Source organism: Dermacentor albipictus, chromosome 10 (genome assembly GCF_038994185.2).
Source record: "Dermacentor albipictus isolate Rhodes 1998 colony chromosome 10, USDA_Dalb.pri_finalv2, whole genome shotgun sequence".
In the NCBI taxonomy this organism is placed as follows: domain Eukaryota; kingdom Metazoa; phylum Arthropoda; class Arachnida; order Ixodida; family Ixodidae; genus Dermacentor; species Dermacentor albipictus.
Window position 1 is genome coordinate 13,034,722 of NC_091830.1, and position 20,896 is coordinate 13,055,617.

Here is a 20,896-nt window from a genome sequence, read left to right on the forward strand (position 1 = left end):
TTGATGGAATGCAACGGGGTATTATATTGCTTTGTTACAACATGGCTGCTGTGTTAACTCGTTACCCTATGCGTTAAAAAAATAAACGCTTTGTCGAGCAATTTGTGTTGGCTGACATCCTCACGGGTCTTGTATTGCATCGTCGCCTCTCGCCACACATAACGCTAGCTGCCTCATTCGGGTCACGTGACCCGAGAGGTAAGACTCTGTAGACTAAACAATATTGCAACTTATGGACACGGTGACAAGATGCAAATGAAAGTAATATACAATGCAGCTATACAACTAACGACACTTGCGGGCAAGCAAAACAAAGTAGGCATGTCTTGGGAATTTGGATAGCAGCAACACCGACAACACATGCTTGGAAGTTTCAAAAGAATGAGAAATTCTGTTACAAAAAGACGTTAACTACCAAGTTAGGCTATTAGGTTCAGCTAAGTCAGAGGGTTGATGATACAGCGTGTGATCATCAGTGCTCCTACGATATTGAAAACGAATATTAAAAGGCAAGCCGAGAACAACATACCACAAACTCGGCAGCAAACATCAACACTCCGTCATCCGCAAAGCGTCAGTTCAGTGTAGCATGCGTAGCTCAAACATTCTTCGATTAAGGTCCACGGCCACATTAAATCCCACATATCTGGGATTTAAAAATAAGAAACAAAGATTCTCATTCCATTTCACAGCATTAGATGTGAAAACAAACCTGAAAGGACAAGTTTCCAAGTGCGTGCTTGTCAAAAAAAAAGAAGGAAAATACTTTTCTTTTCTTTAAGTTCCGCAGACAGTGTTACGATGCTGAAAGTAACTCAGACTGCAAGTAATTCACATAACTGTCATAGCCTTGCGACTGCTACAGTGTAGATTTGTTTACTTACTCCTGTTCCAACTCTTCAAGTATCAATGCTTCGTATAGTTTGCCTGGCGCTGGAATTGTCCAAAAAAGACTTTTAGCTTGCAAACACCTTTTGTTCTGTTGAGAGCTGACATATGTTGGCCTCTAAATAATAGCTTTCTGCGGAGGTTGCTCTCTGCAACAACAATTCGACAGTTGGCAAACAGCTCCAATGCCACACTTACTTCTGAGCTCCTTGTGATAGCTGATTGTGTCCAGCTGTCATTTGCAGAGAAAAAGAAACATTAAAATGAAAACTTCTTGTCTAAGCTGGACTGTTGAACCAGACTTATCTGCAACCCATTAGAATGTTCAAAAGCCAGCTGAAGCCAACCAACTGCTACAACTTGAGAATAGGCTAATAATCCAGTTCAACTCTTCATAGATCTGCTGCTAGCTTGAAATTATCGCAACAGATGGCTTGCACATGATGCCACGGACATTATGATGGGCATCAGCATCTAGAGTGCTGCTGGAGATGAGATTAGATAAAGGTGTAGCTTGTTGCTGTGCCAGTGGTTATCGAACATGAAAACCACAATTATATCCATGCATGCCACTGATGAAAAGCTTTATAGCCCGAGTGTGTATACCATGGAACCTCATAATCATGAAACTCGAGTATAACCAGTGGCGTAGCAACAGGGGGGGCCGGGGGGCCGTGGGCCCCGGGTGCAAGGGGCCAGCGAGGGGGGGGGGGGGGTGTCATATACGTCTGAAGACACCCCTCTTTCCACCGGCTACAGCCGGGGAGGGGGGTGACAGAAGACCTATGGGCCCCGGGTGCCAGACGACCTAGCTACGCCACTGAGTATAACTGAGTAAATCCGTAATTTGGTTGGCCATGCTCTATTTCAATAAACAATATACTGGTACAACGAAACCAAAAATGCAAGGTGCCAGACAATATTGACAATAGCAGAGCAGACGCTCGTTTCCTCACAACTCAAAGTATGGGTATTCTGGTAGCAAAAATGTCAACTACACTGCAAAGACAACTTGAGATGGCACAATCCGGACATGCATGCACGGTTTTTCTAACAGCTTGGCTTGGCTGACACGCAGCCAGCAAGCCAATGCATCGATTCTGAGTGATCACACCAATGGCATGGTTGCATATCAATGATGGTGCAAAGTGTTTTTGTAATTTAGCATTGATCACGTGCCGGGTATCAGCATGAAAAGCTCCTGTCAAATATGACAGGAGACTCTCTGCTGGCCCGTTCTAGGCATCACACTCTTGTTTCTTTCATACTGACTTGATTAAAAGATTTTTCCACAGCGACTGAGCTAGCAAAAGCTTTCATGTTGAATGCGACTTCAGCATAATCAGGTTTGACCATATGTCAGTGACACAGCGACGTTAACACATACACATTCAGGCCACAAATCTAACCGCTGTATGCACCTTTGTTCTCACACGTGCTTTGCACATGTCAACACTCATGTACCAGCCTTTGCATAAGTCAGTTTTCAACATGACAACAACAAACGGTACACCCACTTTAGAAAAAAAAGTAGTACTGAACTATAAAAAACTATAAAATGGGTGCAAGTTTGGAGTGTGCCTCACAGGGGAACACGAGATTTTTGGTGAGCATAGTAGTTCTTACAACACGCTAGCACACTTTTTCTCATATTATTTACATGCAGTTAAAACTAAGTAACTGATTGTTCGCATTTCTTCGTGGTCACAAAGTCGATAACAGTAACAAATGCATTGCCAGCGAAGCACAGTGCATGCCCAAAGCAAGCCTATGGTGGTCGTAGAGAGGTTCCGCCACAAACAAGAGACGATTCTAATTTCTTCAGTGTTCTTCGTGAACATTCTTGATAAAGTGAGATCGAAAGGGCTTCTAGAAGCAGGTTCTTCGAGCTTGCGCTTAGCCAAATGTGAAGCAATTAACGTTCTTATCTAACTGAACATGCTTGGACTAATTCACAGGCAATCGTTGAGCAGATGCCGTACTCATAGGCAACTTTCTATGGTTGTACACGAGGCTATAAAATGGAAATCAAAATCCATGTGTGAAAGCAGTGCTGGATGTAGCAGTTCAAATTGGGTTTCAACTTTTAATACTGAATTTGAAATTATGTACTGTTGGTAGCACTTAAGGTAAATGGAGAAAAATTGTCATCCACCTGACAAAAGCACTAAGGTGCAAAGGAAGCCCGTACAACTTTCTCAGCGAAAAAGCTTCGCAGTTGAAAAATGGATAAATAAGTCTGTTCTAGTTGAGACAGAACCAGTTTATTTATTTATTTGTTTTGTAGCTTCATGCCACTATGATGTGAATAGCAATTTGTCCCTTTCATGCATCTTTCTCCATCTTGCAGGTTTACTTAAGTTGTCACTTAATTTGACATCGCTCTGCAGTCTTCCAGCCTCCCGGTTAGGCCAGATGGTAGAGAGACCACACCGGAAAGACGTTGGTCTCAGATTCAATCTTTAGACCAGGACAAATTTTTCTTGAACTGCAACCTTTCTGAGAAATTCATTGGGTTTCCTTTGTAGCTTCGTGCTGCTCTTGGGTGGATGGCAATTTCTTCCTTTCAGTTGATGAAACTCTATCCAGGCCAAAAGAGGTGTCAAGCCAGCCTAGCCAATGTGCATTGATACATGCGCAAAGTGATATTTACGCCTGCCTGCACAGCTATAGAAAGCTGTCTGGAAGTACTGCCCCAAACATTTCTTCAAGCAGATGCTTTTTGTGCTAGCACAAGGACTGTGCTGTTTTTGAAGTGTTATTTAAATGATGGCACACAAAGCTTGGTTTCTTTTGGGTAACTTTTGCAGCCACAAGGAAGTAAATTCAATTGAAATTGAACTTTCATGCATCTGCAAGGAGTAAAGCTATGTTCAGAACTGCTCTTGGTCGGTTCTTTGCAGCGCGAAAAATTTCAAGACAGCTTTGAGTTTGAGGAAGCTTTTCTAATGAAGCGGCAATCACTCGCTGTTCTTTGCATGTTAAACCTACGGCTACAAAAACTCCAGCACACGGTTTTGTACAGTTCATCCCACATCTCGCGAGCTGTGTCACATCAGTTCAGTGCCTGCACAAGATGAACCTGGCACTTGCTGCACTGGGCTTGCCGTACACTGCCTGTCCCAAAAGCACACTGACAAAGCAAACCGTGAGCTCTCTTCAATTCATGAGCACTTCCAAAACCAGTTGAGAATGAACAGTACTGTGCTATTCGCTTTGCCAACACAAGATGGTGGCGACTGCACATCACCATTTGTTTTGAACAGTGCCAGCTTTGCACAGAATGACTTCACTGCATTCCCTGCAAGCAAAACCAGCATGGCGTGACACAAGATTATGCAGAGTAGCCAGCTCCCCTCCTACGCATTAAATCAAAAGAGCATCTGCATGAGGCAGGAACAGTCAGTCCAGAAAATTTGCCTGTTTCTGCCTGAACAGACAGACTGTCATCTGCGTCTGCCTTAATAGACTCAGCGTCGTCTGCTCCATCTGTGCATCAGGCAATTTTCTGGTCCATCTGTTTCTGATCAGATGGATTTGCCTTCTGCAGAAAAAGACAGCGTGTATGCGTCAACCTTTAGCGAGCATCCTAGCATTGTTGGCAGCAGCAGCGGCAGCACCAATTGGTCACATGGTCATCATGCTTCTAAGCAGCGTCTGCACGCGAAAGCGATCAAAGGAGAAATGTTTGTAACCCTAGTGGAACCTATATTGCCGGGCCGGCTTTAGAGTGACGTAGGTTCGCTTCATGTCGTCACTCTCCTCCCGTTTCACCTCTGAATACTTCTCGCCCTTGACGCTGACGATCTTGTTGTCCCGATAACGGATGAGCTTCTTTGGCTCCTGAGACAGTGGTGGGAAAGCATGGCGGGTCCAATAAGCGCAATTGCACTCTTGGGAGTCACGTGAGCACATCCTAGAGTTTCAGACTGAGACTGTTACAATCGAACCTCATCATAGACAACTCGCATCAGACATAAAGATGCCTTCTTTATATCCAATATTCATTATAAGCATACAATCATCACATGCTGACACTGGCAATAAACATTTTGGGTTTACTTTGCTACATATGATAATTCATTATTTCAAGGTTCAACTGTAGAGGGGAATGTGGCACTGCAATTATTCAGCTGCCGTGGGAATCATGGGTAGCAGACAGATTTTTTATGAGTTGGAATGGAAGAGCTTGGAGCCCCAAGCTCTTGAGATGGTGCTTGTTTTTTCACTGCGTTCACAATTTTTCTTGTGGTGTCTAGGCACAATAAATTTCACAAATCTTGTTAGCTAAGCAAGTTGCCTCATTCCATCTCATCAAGAAAACAAGGTGAATTTCAATATAACAGGAGTTTAGTGGACTGTGTTACTTAGAAAATCATAATTTATTGTCAGATGTGCAGTGGAAGTTCTTAATAATTGTGCCTACACATGCCTAAAGGAGAATAATTGGCACCTAAAGTACAATGCCTTAAATTTGTTAAAATGTTTGTTAAAATTTGCCTTAAAATGTTATAGGCACCTAAAACAACCGTTCTTTTAGTGCCTAAACATTCAGTCTCTAGTAATCAACAATGAGCTCAACTTGGGTGAAACACGAAAGCAGAACGAAATGGGGACATGAATGTGAACAACTATCTGAATAACCTGGAACCTGGAATGTGAACACCTATCTTAATAACACTAAAAACTGAACTTATCAGGACTTTAGAACCGCCTGCATTTGAATTATCACGAGTCTGCTGTTATCGTCCTACTGATGTTGCACTTGTATCATCTCAAATTTAGTTATTCAATTGAACAACACTTCCCAACGGGATTTTAGCGGTAAACTAAAAGGCAGAGAGGCATCACTTACAGTCTTTGGTGCAACAGGCCTATGTTCTTTTTCATCTTCATCTTGATCAATGTAGCCATATCTAGGAAAAAGGAAACAAGAACACAGGCAGCTGAAGACAGTTGCGCATCCACTAAAACAATAAGCGTAGTAAACAGTTCCATGGGTTAAGAGAGAACTTTGCCTCTGGAGCTCCTATCTAAATACATGTGAATGGAGACATTAGCTCTTCTCAGCATCGACTGCACAGAATTTCATGACTGCTGCACTTTTCACAAAAAATTTTTACAAAATATTTTTTGCAAACGTTGTTGGAGATGGCAAAAATTACAAAATTGCTAGAAACTGAAGCGTCACGTTTATAACTCTGATACTGAGAAACACTATTGCAATTCTGTAGGTTGTGCATACACAGGAATCTAAGGCAGACAAAGTTTATGTATTGCAGATTGCTCGCAAACATACGAATAATTTGTGAGTCACAGTACTTAGGCGATGATTACTGCAGAAGTATGACCTCAGACTTCAGCTCTCCTTTTGGAATACTCTCCCTTGTCTACTTCCTTGATTTCAAAGAACCACTACTACCTGATGCATCACGTAAGTGAAATTTTGTGAGGCTATGAAACAATATTCGTATGCTTTATAGGTGTTGCAGTGAAATTGCCAAGCAAGATAGGAGAAACAGAAGTGCTCAAAAAGCAATATATAAAGATTAGATGAAGATAGAATAGGCTCACATTGACATTTTGCATATTCTCACGAAAAAAACATGCAAATAGAAATGATTTTCTGGGGTTTTACAAGCCAAAAGCACGATCTGATAATGAGACAGCTGTAGTGGGAAACTTCAGATTAATTTCGACCCCCTATGGTTCTTTAACGTGCACATAAATTTAGGTACTCAAGCATTTTTGCATTTCCCCTTGTTGAAATGCGGCCGCCACGGCTGGCATCGAACCTGTCACCTTGAGCTCAACAGTGCAACGCCAAACATAAAATATATCTTCAGATGGAAGATGAAATGAAGGTAGAGGACAATATGATTGAAGACTTGGCTCCATCTGCTGTCATATTTTTGCACTTATTTCCTATTTTGCATTAGATCTTATCTTAAGAGAAATATCGCTAGTATGCACATACGCCCGCATGTAATTTAGAATGTTCTTTTTTCCTTTGATATGATTGTGTTTCCATCAAATGTTCTTCCATGTGCTATTTCAAAGCAGACGACACAGTGCTCTGTCGTCTGCTTCCTAGAATGCTGTTCAGTCGTCTGCACTCCTGCAACTTCACGCACTGGTACTTCACACGGTGCTTTGTTGAACCAGGGCATGTGCACCGACTGTGCACAATGGGTGCAACTGTAAACGGAGTGTAAACAAAGAAGACCTGCGCATCTTGAGAGAATTGCAACACACCTTGTCAAGATCTGTTCCCTGAGCTCCTTGTCACCAAGTGGAAGTGACGAAGTATCCCTGCGTGGATTTGCTGAGCCATGTGCAGGTCCAGAGAGCAGTGTCTCCGCTGCTGCGTCGCGCTGAAGCAACAGTTGCGCGGCTGCCTCAGTGTCTCCACCGGCAACCATAAGGCAACGTCGAACCTCAAGCGCGCACGCGGCCGGAAACATCTCGCAGAGCGTGCGGAAAGTGGTTCCGTCACACAGTTCAGACTCATCCTGCAAGACAAGGTGAAACGAAAAAGCAAATTGAAATTGTCACTTCAGGAAGGATTTCATTTTCTTGTATCCTTTCCTGTACTTGCGCTTTCTCGTATCCAGCTAGTACCGCCGGCAACGAAAGACTATGTACTACGGCATCCAAGAAAACTTTTATTACCGAGCAGCGTTGCAGCTGCAGCCAGTGAAACCATACAACACTGTATGCTTGCATGTGCTAGAACAGGATGCAAATCCAAATGCCAGGTGGCGTGCCAAAGCTGTGAAAATATTCATCTTTTTCTCAGATCATAATCCGTAAACATTTCATGCCGACTAAAAAATAAATCTGGTTAGGAAACCATCAGTGCTGGTGACCAGTGTATACAGCCCAACAACTTTAAGAAACTGCTTCCAAAGAAGTCTGCCACTGGCTCAATATCACTCAAATTTAAGTAGGAGATAGCATAGCTTTTCATAAACTGATTTATGTACATCTTTCCATAGCTTACATTTCACAGCCAGAAAACGTTTCTCCTTCGACTGTTGAAAACAGGCGTTTCTACTTTTAGAGCCTTCAAGTAGGTGTTTCCGCATCCTGCCAACAGTTCACGGCAGATTACAGAAGTAATGAGGAAGCTCTTACTGAAGAGGCTGACAATAGCATCACACTGCTCAGTGACGGTGAAGAAGATAAGATCGAAAAATGGAATGCGAAGTAGGCTGTTGCTGATATTGTGCAATTTCACACTCTACGCGCTACTCCTTCATGCTGTCAAAAACCTTGCTTCATCCATAACAAGTTTGGTGAAATTGCTTGGCAGTCACATTGAACAAACTTCTTCGAAGTGGTCCTCAATAAAGTAGTTGCTTGACTGGACTACCCCCTGAAAGTACAGACATGAATGTTTCGAAAGCAGCTAGCAGCAGTCACACTCTAAGAAACATTTGCCCGTTTTGGGGCTTATCTTGTCACCAAACAATAATCATCATCTGTCTAGTATGCCTTTCTTTTCATTAATGTTGTGCACCTGACACATTCAGGTCGCGAATAACACGCCCATATTAGTGTGAGATATAGTGTACTTGACTTGAGATTAGTGAGCCCGGAAAGCTAAAGAATGGAAATGCTAGCAAAATAGATTATGATTACTATTTGAAGACCACACAGACCCCAGAGGCTAGAACTTTCCTTATAATGCCGTAACAATCATAACGATTAGGCCTAGCGCTGTCCACTGTACTTGTGAAGTCTTCCCTCATCCTCAAAGTGGTGTTTCGAAACTGCCAGAAAAGAGCCACACCAAGAAAGATGTGAAGTAGGACGTACACAGACAGCTATACGGTTTGGCTTCCCAACGTCCTCTTCCGACTGGCTCGTGTTTCGTGACCGAGGTGTCGGCTTGTTGGATGTTTTGCTCTCTGGGGAGATGACTGGTGTAATGAGCAAGCTTTCAGTTCTTTTTTCTGCAATGAGGTGCAAAGCAGTTGCACGATTAGCAGAAAGGAAAGAGACAAGGGGAGAGGGGGCGACAACATGCTCGTGTGTATAACAATCAATCTGTAGAGACCAACAAAAGCTCTTACTTTCTGTGTGCTTTCCGACTTTGCCGGACAGCAGTCCAACCCAAGATGATATTTTTGTACTGCGCATGTAGAAAGAACAGTCACACAACAATCTAAAGCTAGACACATGCTCTTAAGTTTAGCGCATTCAAAAACACCACACTGCTCTGACCTTGTAAGCACAGTGCAATGCACTTATGGTTACAATATTGAACCCTGTACTAACTTGCTCAACTTTCTGATCTATTAAAAGAGTGCCACAACACACATTTTCTATGTGGCACACTTCTTGGATGTAATGGATTTAGCAAATATACACTAAGAAATAATTAGAACCTAGAGACTTAGAAAGTGTGAAGGTAGGGCAGCATTTTTAAGGCATTTAAATTTGATCGTAATGTTGGTCTCGAAACACTGAACCTGACATCAAACGACATTATTGCGATGCCATGGCACAGAGCAAAAGTTACTGATGTGTAACAATAAATCCAGGTATACGAATGTTGCTCATACACACATAAAAAGAAAAACTTCAATTAAATAAATAAACAAGAGTGCTGGGCATGTTTGTTCTGCTGAATTTTTGTACACCAACAGCAGTGAATGCAGGGATGGAGCAAACAAATGAATCATGATGCCACGACACATCCACTTCTTGGATAACAGAATGCAAAAGGAAGTATTAAGGTAAATTACTTAGGGCACTTTGATGCTTGCCAGTATACTGTTCTTGCACTTTAGAAGGTTAGTACCTTCATTTAAAGCAAAAAAAAAGAAGGAAATTTCATGTTAAAACTCATAAGCTGCACGAAACGATCTTTCTAAACAGATCAGATGTAAGAACGAGATTGTAATCCAGGTGTGTACAAATAAAAACAGCCGACAAGGTCTTATGAACTGTACATTGAGGAAAAGTGCTTACTCCGATATCGAGTCGAAACTTGGGATGTAAGCAGAAAGCATTTCTTTGAACTCCAAGACGTCGAATCCTTCCTCGGCTATGTCAGACTCCAGGATACCCACAACATAGGCAAGCAGAATTTCGTCAATCATGCTGTAATTGCCACAAAAAAAAGAAGGTTATTTCTGGCAGCGTTACAGTCATGCTCAAGCCCTCCATTTTTTTTTCACTGACATTACCAGCTTTACATCATTACACTAGTTTAAATCCTAAACCAATCAATGCCCTGAATAAGAATTCCGCTACCTCAAGTACGTAAAATTTGGATTTCCCTTTTAAATGCGATAAATTTAATTCAAGTTGTATCAGAATTGTCTAAGAGCATTTCTGCATGTAACATGTTTCTGAATGTGGAAAACGATGTTGGTCTTGAGCTAAAGGTTCCTTTTACCAGAATTATTAATCGTCAGATTTCGCTCCCTTAATTGAATGATTGGCTTGGTTTAATTCCTGGTATACAAAGGTTTTGCCGATTACAGATTACGAGTACACAATCATTATACCAATATATCCTTCAGACAAGATTCGTATGTGTCTTTCATTTTGTTTCTTTGTTATCTTAGAATATATTTGACAAAAACTTGTTCATTATTAACCGCTGAACAGCACTGTACATTTTTCGAGCACTTTCTGACCCCCTTCTTTAAGCAATGCAGCATATATGTCAATGATTATACATGCATATATACACCTGGCAAAATTTACGACATTCAGTAGCTTCTCTGTATCTCAGTGCAATGCGTGTACTGGACCTTGTAGTGCCTCCTGAACGTTTAAAAACATGGAATTGTGCTTCTCCAGTACTGAAGCGCCACCTGCACTATTAAAAAAAAATTTCTGTACCTAACGAGCATACGGTGTCTCCTTCGATCAGAAGTAATGCATGGATGTACAAAACCCCAACTACTGAAGCTGCAAACAATCAGTGTGTTTCAGCTGCCTCATGGCTAATGTAGCTGTGCTTTTTATATTCAACTGGATTTCCCCCCCCCCTCTTTTTCTATCTTTCTCTGTCTTTAGTGAGTAAACTCTATTTAAAGCAGAAATAATCAATTTGCGTTTAAAGAGAGAGAGAAAGCGGGGGTTCACAAAATAAAATGAAAGGAACAGTTGCTTACTCTGCCGCATCTTCGCTGGTTTCCTGCTGAATAAAGCACACGAGGGATTTCTTCACGAAAGCGTCCGAAGCCGGCGTTGCAGCATCACTATTCATTCTCCCCGCCTGTTGACGAGAACGGCAGAGTTAAAAGCAGTTGAAGCAAGTAAACCCGGTAACCCGCAATCACTCATTCACTCGCCAGAAAACGTGTTTCGTTTTTTTTTTTTACATCAGGCCGCGCAATACATCGAAAAAGGCCGTCAACGACACGATCAAAAAAGTACAGCAGTTCACGACGCCGTCAGTCAGCGACCACTAAACGGAAACCGTCGAAAAGGCGTCCATTCCGTCTTCGCAATTTTTTTTTCTTTTTTCGGGTGCTTTCTTTTCCAGCGCAGCTTGGAACCGATCTCCGACGGTAAGCGAAAAGTAGTGTGCACGGTGCAATCTGCAGCATTCACCGGCGTCTGTTCCTTTCGCAGGCCGGAGAGATAAAATAAATATTAAAGAAAGAAACGTTACGGCGGCTAGCCCAAGCGGGCTCTCGATGGGACGACCTATTTCCGATTTCAAATACTGTCGCGCTCGCCCAATCGAGAAGGGAAGGCGGAAAACCCGTGCGGTATCCGACACACGCTTCCGTCCGTTAGCCGATCACGACCTGTTCTTGATCCGTGTCCTGCGATGCCGCCGATAAAAAAGGCGGAGAGAGGATTCTCACCATGCACTTGCGACAGTTCGTCGCACGCGCAGTAACTACACATCGGTCGCACCGTTTTCGACGAAGGAGCTAGAATACAAGCGAAGCGCGCGGTTCGCGCAATATTCTACGGCTTCTCGGTTTCGACAGCGGCAGCGTGCACGTACCTTTTTGTCGGTGGAAAAAAATTGCCGCTCGCTCGCACAAGAACACCAACAGGGCCGAGAACGAAGCGAAGGGAGAATCAACTGTCCGAAAGTGAAAACAAAATCTAAAATAAGCGCCCGCCCGAGCCGCTGGCGCGCCCTCTGTAAACAATATGACGGCCAATCCCTGTTAGTGTGTTTTCAAACGCACCACCTTGGCACTGTTTCCGGGGCGAGCCTTTTGTAATCGACGTTGAGCACTTTAGTTGGTTTCGCCGGGTATTTTCAAAACGCTGGTCGAAACCCGCAAGAGAGCTGCGGCGTCGTTTTCTTGCCTTTTTTGTTTGCGTGTTTGCATGTTCGGAGTTTTTGCTAGCCTTGTCTGGATAATGAACACATCTTTGCTCTGCTGCGTGCCGTAGTGCAAAATTAGCCGCGTTCAAGCGAGCAACTCCGTGGAATTATGCGACTAGTGGCAAATCATGATCTCTAGAAAGCTGTGGCAGTGAATGCGTGCGACTATTTTAAAAATGGCCGCCGGCATCTGGCGCGCCATGTTTGTGTATGGAGTTATTGATGGAGTAATACGTAATACAACCACCATGTCGTAGTGGTCGAAGTATGCAACAAAAATCATATAAATCAATAAAAAATCTGAGTTTGAGAGTTCTACTAAAACTTTATGTCACCAATTTCAGTGACAATTTTGAGAGTGTGCTAGCGTATGCCTTAAAGTTAGGGTCAGAAACCGAAACAAAATATTTTTTTCGCCCGTGTATTTGTCGGTACTCTAGTCTACTTCAGGTCATACTTCAGGTAGTCGCGCTCTCGTATTCGTCTGCAGAAAAATGCGCGGGTGTTGTGGTAGGCCCGTTCCCGTTTGACTTGTACAAGTGTGCAAGTGTAGTTAATGTGCGGTCATGTGAAATTCGGCAAAGTGTTTTGTTCCGGGAGACGGGCGAAATGTCTTCAAACATTCGCACTGAGCTGTCTAAAGTTCGCGGTCTCGTCGACGACATCGAAGGCCTCGTTTGTGACGACAGGGCGAGCTCCGATTGTCCGACGGCCACGGAATCCGAGCTCAAGCTCGTCGCCGAAATGCTCTTGAAGGTCAGAGATGAGCTCGCGAAGAAGAACAAGAAGAAATCGGCGCCGCACCAGTCGTGCGACGGCGTGGAGGACAGCGACGGTTGGGGCAGCGACGGCGACTTCGACAAGAGCGTCGTCGCGATGTGCGACCTGGCCGAAGGCGTCGGTCGGCGAGACCCAGCTGATCCGGCGGGCCGCATCGAAAACGAAGGTGCCGAGGAAGTAGATCAGCCGGAGGATGGAACACCCGCCGACAACTACGATATCGAAACTGACGACGAATTCGATAGCTTCTGCGAGGGCAAAGCAGCGGGTCCCTTGTTTGAAATTACCACGGAAGAGTCCCTCAAAAACGAACCGGCGCCATCGGAGAAGCACCTTAGCATACTGAGGACCAAGTTTGGCCACAGTGCCTTCAGGCCGATGCAGTGGAAGATAGTGCGCTCCGTTCTGGAGGAGAAAAGGGACAACTGCGTTGTCATGGCGACCGGCTACGGGAAAAGCCTGTGCTACCAATACCCTCCCGTTTACACCGGCAAAACGGCGGTCGTTGTGTCCCCGCTGATCTCGCTGATGGAAGACCAAGTACGTGGTTTGGCCGCTGCGAACATCCCGGCCTGTTTCTTGGGCTCGGCACAGAACAGGCAGTGTGAAGTCATCAATGACCTCTACGCTGGGGAGTACAGGGTCCTGTACATCACCCCAGAGTTTGCCGAGACTAGCCTCGGCCTGCTGAAAACTCTCGACGATCGAGTTGGCATAACTCTGTTTGCGATCGACGAAGCCCACTGCGTGTCCCAGTGGGGTCACGACTTCAGGCACTCGTACCGCCAACTTGGCAGGTTGAGAAAGAGCTTTCCGCACGTTCCATTCCTGGCACTCACAGCCACTGCAACCCCTAGTGTTAGAGACGACATTGTAAAAGCCCTTTCTCTCAATGATGTCGTTCTCACCTGTACAAGCTTTGACAGGCCCAACCTGTACTTAGACGTGAGGAGAAAAGGAATCATGGCCGACGACTTAAGAGGGGTCATTCCAAACGATGGCAGCCCTACGATTGTCTACTGCCCCACAAAAAGCGCCACCGAAGAGGTTAACAAGTTGTTGTGCAACTTGGGCATTCAGTGTGCTCTGTACCATGCTGGCCTGTCACTGGGAGAGAGGAAGAAATCCCACACGATGTTCCTGGAGGACAGAGTTCAGGTCGTTGTGGCGACAGTTGCATTTGGTATGGGCATCGACAAGCCGGACGTGCGTAGGATCATCCATTATGGCGCTCCCAGGGACATTGAGTCCTACTACCAGGAAATCGGCAGAGCCGGTCGCGATGGATTGCCCAGCACGTGTATAGTCTTCTTCAGTAATGGGGACCTGGTCACCAACAAATATTTCCTCAAGGACATTTCCAATCCCGTGTTCCTTCAGCACAAGACAGACATGCTGAACAAGATGCAGCATTACCTGAGCAGTACCCGCTGCAGGCGAAAGTTATTGCTGGCCCACTTTGCCGCTGCTGAGGCGGATACAGTTGGTGGAGTGCCGCGGTGCTGCGACAACTGTACACGAAGGCTTAAGCAGGACAAGTCTAAGGACACTGGACAGGCCCAGACGAGCAAGGACAGCAAGACAAACTATACTAAAGAAGCCCGACTTCTGTTTGATGTCGTGATGGGAACAAAGCAGAGGTATGGGATAACTGTACCCATAGCGGTTTTACGTGGATCAGCGTCGCAGAAGGTGCCAGATTATTTGCGCAATAGCATTTACTACGGAACTGGGAAGCACAAGACGGAAGCGTTTTGGAAAGCCTTTGCAAGGCTCTTACAGTCTGAAGGATACCTGATGGAAAAAGCGATCCATAATGCTGGCGCACCAAAAGGTGCGGCTACACGATTCATTTCCTCCATTGTCCTGACAGCAAAGGCAAAGGAGTGGATTCGTGGCAGTGAAGAACTGTTGCTGGAGCCAACAACGGAACTGGCTGAAATGGAAGCTCCCCGACCAATACTCAAGCCTCAAGTGTTGCCGAAGACCGTGGCGCCTAGGCTGCCGTTGCCAACCACTGGCTTCTCGGATATCCTAGAGAGTCGGCACAATGCAAAGACAGAGGACAATGATTCCCTCCTGGCACTGACCAGAAACGGGGAGCCATCGGAAGACGAAAAGCTCCGCTCTGAGCTCTACACTCAGCTGGTGGAGCTTCGCAACAGAATGGCATCGGAGTGTGGCTACGCCCCATACATGGTTTTCAACAACCGTATCCTCCTGACAATTGTGCAGGGTTTGCCAACGTCTCTGGAGCAATTGGCAAAAGTGGAAGGTGTCTCTGAGGCCAAACTGAACAAGTTTGGCGGACGAGTGGTTGATCTGGTCTCCCAGTTCTGCAAGGACCGTGGTCTTCAGCCATCTGCTAACGAGGACGAGGTTCCAGCAGACTCCTCTTCGTGTCAGAATGATTCCTTGAGCTACCTAATCCAGCAGCTGAGCGACACACAACGCGTGACCTACCTCCACTATCGGCAAAACCAGAATGTTGCGGATATAGCGAGTAGTCGTGGCCTCGCTGTTTCAACGATTATTGGGCACCTCACTGAAGCTATCAAGGTGATCCTTGCTCATAGAACTTCAGCTTGCTGTTTGTTGAACACAAGGTTTTACTACAAAACTCATAACCACTACACCTTTCAGGCCCTATGTGCACAATTGTGCATGTCAAAGTAGTGCGTCAAAAAACATTAACACTGAATATTGAAAACATGTTGCATAGATCTTGAAACACTACTGAATAAACTTGTTAACTAAGTTTGAATAATACATGTAAGATGCTTTAGGAAGACAAGGTCAAATATAGATAGCTGGGCGTCTGCTCTTTGTGTAGGTTATGTTGCGAAGCAGCGGGTTCCTTTCCTTCATTTTTCTTTGCTATGTTTTACATCAGGCATATTTTTCAAATTGCTGGATAGCCGCTTTCCAAGTGCACTAGACATAATATAGTCGATGTTCTTGCATGGCGTTTACATTCTGTAAACTTGACAAAACTCGCTGGACAAAATTCGCATTCTGTTCTGCAGCTGTACGTGTTTCACAATTCTGATGATGCAAGTAATCAGGTGAAACTAAATTTTCACTTGTCAAAATTGGTGCCTGAAGGGTATGAACAGCTACTTATCAAGCATTCCAAATTCTTTAACATAATGTGTCCAACTCAGTATTCCTTACCATGCTACGAAGACTGAACCAGTTCAATTGACATTCTTTTTTTTTTTGACACAATGTACAGATTGACCATAGTGTTTCTTCTTGACAAGCAGTGTGAGCAATGTTATAGCTCAAATGCACGTTATTCAGTTTTGCTTGAATTTGCAATTTTCTAGCCTTTTGAGACTCGAAAAGCAGGAGTTAGGCCAGAGCTGCGGTCGAGCATTTCGTTTAACATGCACTGCATTTAGTAAAAAGTTTAGCCAATTCCAGGTACTGCCGATCATTTCCATACTGGCTGAGCCGCCCTGCTTGCAACTCCCATAGACACTAGTGCCAGAGTTCCCTCTGGTAGTTATTGCATGAAACTCTATGTCTGGTAGGCCCCTGAAACAGCTTGGACAAATTTTGTAAACATGCAGGGTACAGCTACAGCAAAAACATTTTCACCACAATTTAAGCTGCTCATATTAAGAGAGCGGTCTGTGATTACAAGTTGCCCTTCTCTCTAGCCATGCTTTCCCTCCTCAACTCGTTTGCCAAGCGATTGAGGCTAAACTCCACCTTCACTGGCTCTGCATCATGATGCGAAGTCGCGTCATATATTTCCAGTGTCTTGGAGCCAGTGCATGAAGCCACTCCAGCCTTTCGCTAGCCGCCTGGTCGTTAATCTCCAGTAGGAGCTGTCCAGGCAGCATGCGTTGCAAACGATCTGTTACTGTAGTTCTGCCACAGCGGCGAGCGTCTCTCACATAGTGGTAAACGCAGGCGAGCTGGGCATAAACAGGGCGGCTTGTATGGTGCAGCTGCCTGGTGGTACAGAGCTGAACCAGCCAAACAAACAACTAATATTGCTGTAAACAAGTGTAAAAAACTTTAAACATTTAAAAGGCAGTGTACTCATGGTTACGCTGCAAAAATTTATGCAAGCAGCAAAGTAAAATACACTTAGTTACTGCTATATTAGCTCTGAGTTTGTCTGGTTCAGCTTTGCATTACCAGGTGGCTGCACCCTGCAGTCCAGTAATGTATGCGGCCTCTGCCCATCTGGCAGAACTCCCAGTCGACCTATGTTTACCGAGATACCGGACACACTAAAACTCTATTTAGGTAGCAGTCCTCCTATGTGAAGTGACAGCCACAAATGCGTAGATCCTCGGACCGATCGGATACCGACAGCTTGATGTGCTGTAGCCACTCTGCTTGCATGTTGCCTTGCAGAGGGACATGATGTCACAGCTTGACATGTCGCCAGTCGCTACATTTGCAGCCCACAGCGTAACAAGGGCAATCCATGGTGCTCGCGAAAAGAAAGCTTGAGACCAACATTGACTGCGCAGATCGCGTCAACACGAAGAATGTTTTAACACGTGCAGACAACATTTGCTGTGTGCTGAAAGTGTCTTGAGTGTAGTGATAAATTGTCATTGTGCATTCTCTTTCCGTTATTTTTTTTTTTGTGCAGGAACAAATAAATCAACATTCAAACTATTATGAACAACATTTGTTCACCATTAGGTTGCAAAAATTATCAACGTCGCAATGTGGTAAGTCAATTGGATAGGTCGCCCGACTGACATCACGCATGCCCACTGCATAGATGGTGATGGGGCGGCTCAAAACTCGGGGAACTGGCGCTGCTGCAATTGGTAGTGATGCACATTCTTAAGACCTTATAATAAATTAAATGCTTGACGCAGAGCACTTTCATGTATCACTTATTGATCAGGAGGACCTACCCTAACGACTCCGTCTGTTTGTACAAAATCATCAAAATCTTTTCATTCCCTTAACTCACAGCAGTTTCCATTACTTTTGGACGTTTTAAAGCCTCCAACCACGTTTTCTGTTCTGTGCGTCTATGATCAGGTCGGACTACCGGTTGATCTGGAGAGTGTGGGAGTGACGCCGGACATCTTGGAAGCTGTCATCAGTGCTGTGGCTGCTCTGGGCGGCGACATTGGCCGGCTGACGCCGATCAAGGAACTCTGCCCAGAACACGTAGAGTTCAACCACATCAAAACAGCTTTGGCCTACCTGCAGGCTAAGTATGGCATCGAGAACTCCAGACTGAACCTTCCGAAGACGCTGACACCACCAGCGACTGACAGCCGGAACACCACAAGCAAGCATTTAAAGCCGGCTGACGACAAATGTGTCGTCACCGAAGACACTACTCTGCAGCTGAAAAGCGGGAAGCGGAGTGTCTCTACTGAACAGCTGATGACTGTCAGTAAGAAGATGAAGAACAGCTCGTTGTTCAGAAAGTGAACTGTTTTTCGTGCTACTACATTCTTCTGCAGCGCAGTACTTTGCAGCCACAGTGGGCCTATATGACTCTGCTCCAATGCTGTGATAGACGACTGCCTCTACATTTTCTCCTGTGCCAAGTGACAGTCATTTATATAAGGTCCCAAACATACTGACTCACTGTGGGCAGTGAATTTGTGCACTAAAGTAATGCCAGAATGTTTGAAGGAAACTAGCTTTTGGGATCTGAACTTCAGAACGACACATTATTTCATTGTATAGTTCATGCTCAAGCATTTTGATGCTTGCGCACACAAACTTCAATGCCTCTGTACAGTGTAGACCTCAAATGGGTGTTCTACAGTTTACTTAAAGTATTCCAATTATCATTTCTCGAGTGATAAACATTTGCACATGCATATCTTTTTATATATATTCTCTAAGCACCTTCTGATATTATGGCTGCCATGAAGGAAGACACTCTGAACTAGTTTTCCATGGTGCCACCTTCATATAATGTTTAGCATGTACCGCAGTTGCATACAGATACTCTTTTTTTTTCAATGAATACAAGTTGCCAACGTTGTATAAGTTTATAAATGCAGTGTTTAAGTAAAACTGCACTTTAAGAATTTGCATTTCTTTTGTTTGTATATTACCTTTGTATTGTGAAAGTTGTGAGACCCCATATATGGTTTTATGAATGCAGACTTCAAATAAAGCAAATAGCATTTCATGTTTATATTCCGTCTTGTTTATATAATTAAATACTTACCTTTGCACAACTACAGTCAACGTCTGATAATTCAGACAAATCTCAACATTGTGGTCGTCCAGTGGTGTTTACAGTAAACTTCATAGCCACATAATACAAACTGGGTCACTTGATTATGTCATTCAAATCTTTCTTGGCTTCGAACAGTAAAACAGCGCCACCAAAGACAGCTGCTAATGACTTTCACTAGTCAGGAATAGTTATACCATGATCACGTTTTGTCAGCGTTCACACGGCTGTGTACGTTATTGAAAATCACTACAATATGATGCCACCAATGTTGTCGCATGTCTGCAGCTCTGATATCCCAAAGGTACAGCTGCATCCACTTGGACATGAACTTGTATGGTGAAGAGCACTACACCATAAAAGCCGCACTGCGTTCCAGTAACGAGCAACACAGAGGACATTGTTTATCAGCATCTGTGAGAATGTTGAGTTCTACGTATGAAGGCTAACAGGCCGAAACATTGAGCATCATTTTCATACACTTCAAAGACAGCGCAGTTTCTTTTTTTTTACCCTGACCAGCTCTGGTGCACTCCCAAACTTGCAGATTGGGCTGGTATAATGCAAGAATTCCTTTTGCTCAAATTTATTCTGTTGTTATCATCCAGTGCTTGCAACCCAGTGTTAATGTGCCCATAAGGTGCTGCCAACCCAGCCTGGTGATAACACCCCGATAAAGAAACGCAAAATGTCATGAAGTTTGAATAGGATTGTTCTATTGTTCCAGCCATGGTCTTGGTTCAAACTTTTGCTCTTGTATGGCTGTCACACATAACCAGGACTAAACACACTTTTCATGGCGAACCTGTGGGCGTTGCTATGACTGACCACATGGTGACATGTTCACTGGCTGCCTAAGCTGCCTCCAGAATGTGTGCTTTGGCCACACATTCAAAGGACATGTGAGCTTTTTTTGCAGTTCATTACACCTTGTTTAAACGGAGTGAGCAGTGTATACTGTGCTTGTACTTAAAGTGGGGCTAGAAGTGTATTTCAATCTGTCCAAACTTTCTGCTTATGAATTAAATAAGGAATTACAGTCACGATACGTTCAGCTTGAACATTCGTGTGCTGTCGGTGTAGTTGTGAGATTCAAGAGCGCTCCTATTCACTTATTCTTGACACGTAGGCGATAGAGAGGGCATAAGTTTGAGTACGAGTTGGGGTGAATGTGTGTGGATAATGTGTGATAAACTTACTATGTCAGGAAACAGCACTAATTTTTTCGTCACTGTGTAACAAGCGGCAGTCCCTCTTGCTGATGTTCCGGGCTTGAATTCCTTTCTTTAGAGGTTAGCAATAAAACTTTGGCGCAGGAGGTAGTTTTTTTACCCTCGACGAAAGCCAGGCATCGTGAACGGCCGGTAATGCAGGCAGTCCTTATGTGCAGCAGTCTGTGAACACACAGATTCATTCAATTCTCCATACCAATCACTGTTTTAGCCACCTACTGTAAACATCTCTCTACCACTCCACATTTTGCTGCATGAATGGAGCACAATGCATTAGCGAACACCCAGTTGCATGGAAGAAGCAAAAACACAGTAGTAGGGCAAAAGGGGTAATAGTTTCATATTCGTGCGCTTTTGCTGAAGCAACATGCAGTGCGCTGCCGAAAGCGCCATCTGGTTGCTCCAGAGCGAACTGCTCTGAAAAAAGGGTCTATAGTTGCAGTGATTGGTAGAGACTGCAACCTGCAAGAAGTCTACCAGTCATGCTCGTAA

At 44.3% G+C, this 20,896-nt stretch overlaps 2 protein-coding genes across 5 annotated transcripts; one reads left to right on the plus strand and one right to left on the minus strand.

The window, feature by feature from the left end:
- Positions 1–1,667: 1,667 nt before the first annotated feature.
- Positions 1,668–12,392, minus strand: LOC135915809 (CUE domain-containing protein 2-B). Of its 4 annotated transcripts, XM_065448950.1 has the most exons (9): positions 12,063–12,392; positions 11,873–11,953; positions 11,025–11,128; positions 9,868–9,999; positions 8,967–9,025; positions 8,710–8,846; positions 7,144–7,400; positions 5,744–5,804; positions 1,668–4,731 (listed from the first exon to the last, which is right to left on the minus strand). In XM_065448950.1, the coding sequence occupies exons 3-9, from the start codon at positions 11,117–11,119 to the stop codon at positions 4,585–4,587; spliced, it is 888 nt and encodes a 295-aa protein (XP_065305022.1). In that variant the 5' UTR covers positions 11,120–11,128; positions 11,873–11,953; positions 12,063–12,392; the 3' UTR covers positions 1,668–4,584. The 4 variants fall into 4 exon arrangements, with proteins under 4 accessions (XP_065305022.1, XP_070383451.1, XP_070383449.1 ...); XM_070527350.1 differs by having other exon boundaries at positions 11,873–12,392; XM_070527348.1 differs by lacking the exons at positions 11,873–11,953; positions 12,063–12,392 and adding an exon at positions 11,667–11,751.
- Positions 12,393–12,661: 269 nt separating this feature from the next.
- On the plus strand, positions 12,662–19,130 carry LOC135915808 (bifunctional 3'-5' exonuclease/ATP-dependent helicase WRN-like). The gene is made up of 2 exons (XM_065448949.1): positions 12,662–15,544; positions 18,008–19,130. The coding sequence occupies exons 1-2, from the start codon at positions 12,815–12,817 to the stop codon at positions 18,407–18,409; spliced, it is 3,132 nt and encodes a 1,043-aa protein (XP_065305021.1). The 5' UTR covers positions 12,662–12,814; the 3' UTR covers positions 18,410–19,130.
- The last annotated feature ends 1,766 nt before the right edge of the window (positions 19,131–20,896 follow it).

Excerpts from the sequence above, each read along its gene's own strand:
- LOC135915808 (XM_065448949.1), top strand. The coding sequence starts at position 12,815 with ATGTCTTCAAACATTCGCACTGAGCTGTCTAAAGTTCGCGGTCTCGTC. Across the intron at positions 15,545-18,007 it reads ACCTCACTGAAGCTATCAAG|GTCGGACTACCGGTTGATCT; the intron begins GTGATCCTTGCT and ends GTCTATGATCAG.
- LOC135915809 (XM_070527348.1), bottom strand. The coding sequence starts at position 11,729 with ATGGTGAGAATCCTCTCTCCGCCTTTTTTATCGGCGGCATCGCAGGAC. Across the intron at positions 7,401-8,709 it reads CAAACCGTATAGCTGTCTGT|GATGAGTCTGAACTGTGTGA; the intron begins GTACGTCCTACT and ends CTTGTCTTGCAG. Across the intron at positions 4,732-5,743 it reads GGCCTGTTGCACCAAAGACT|GAGCCAAAGAAGCTCATCCG; the intron begins GTAAGTGATGCC and ends CCACTGTCTCAG.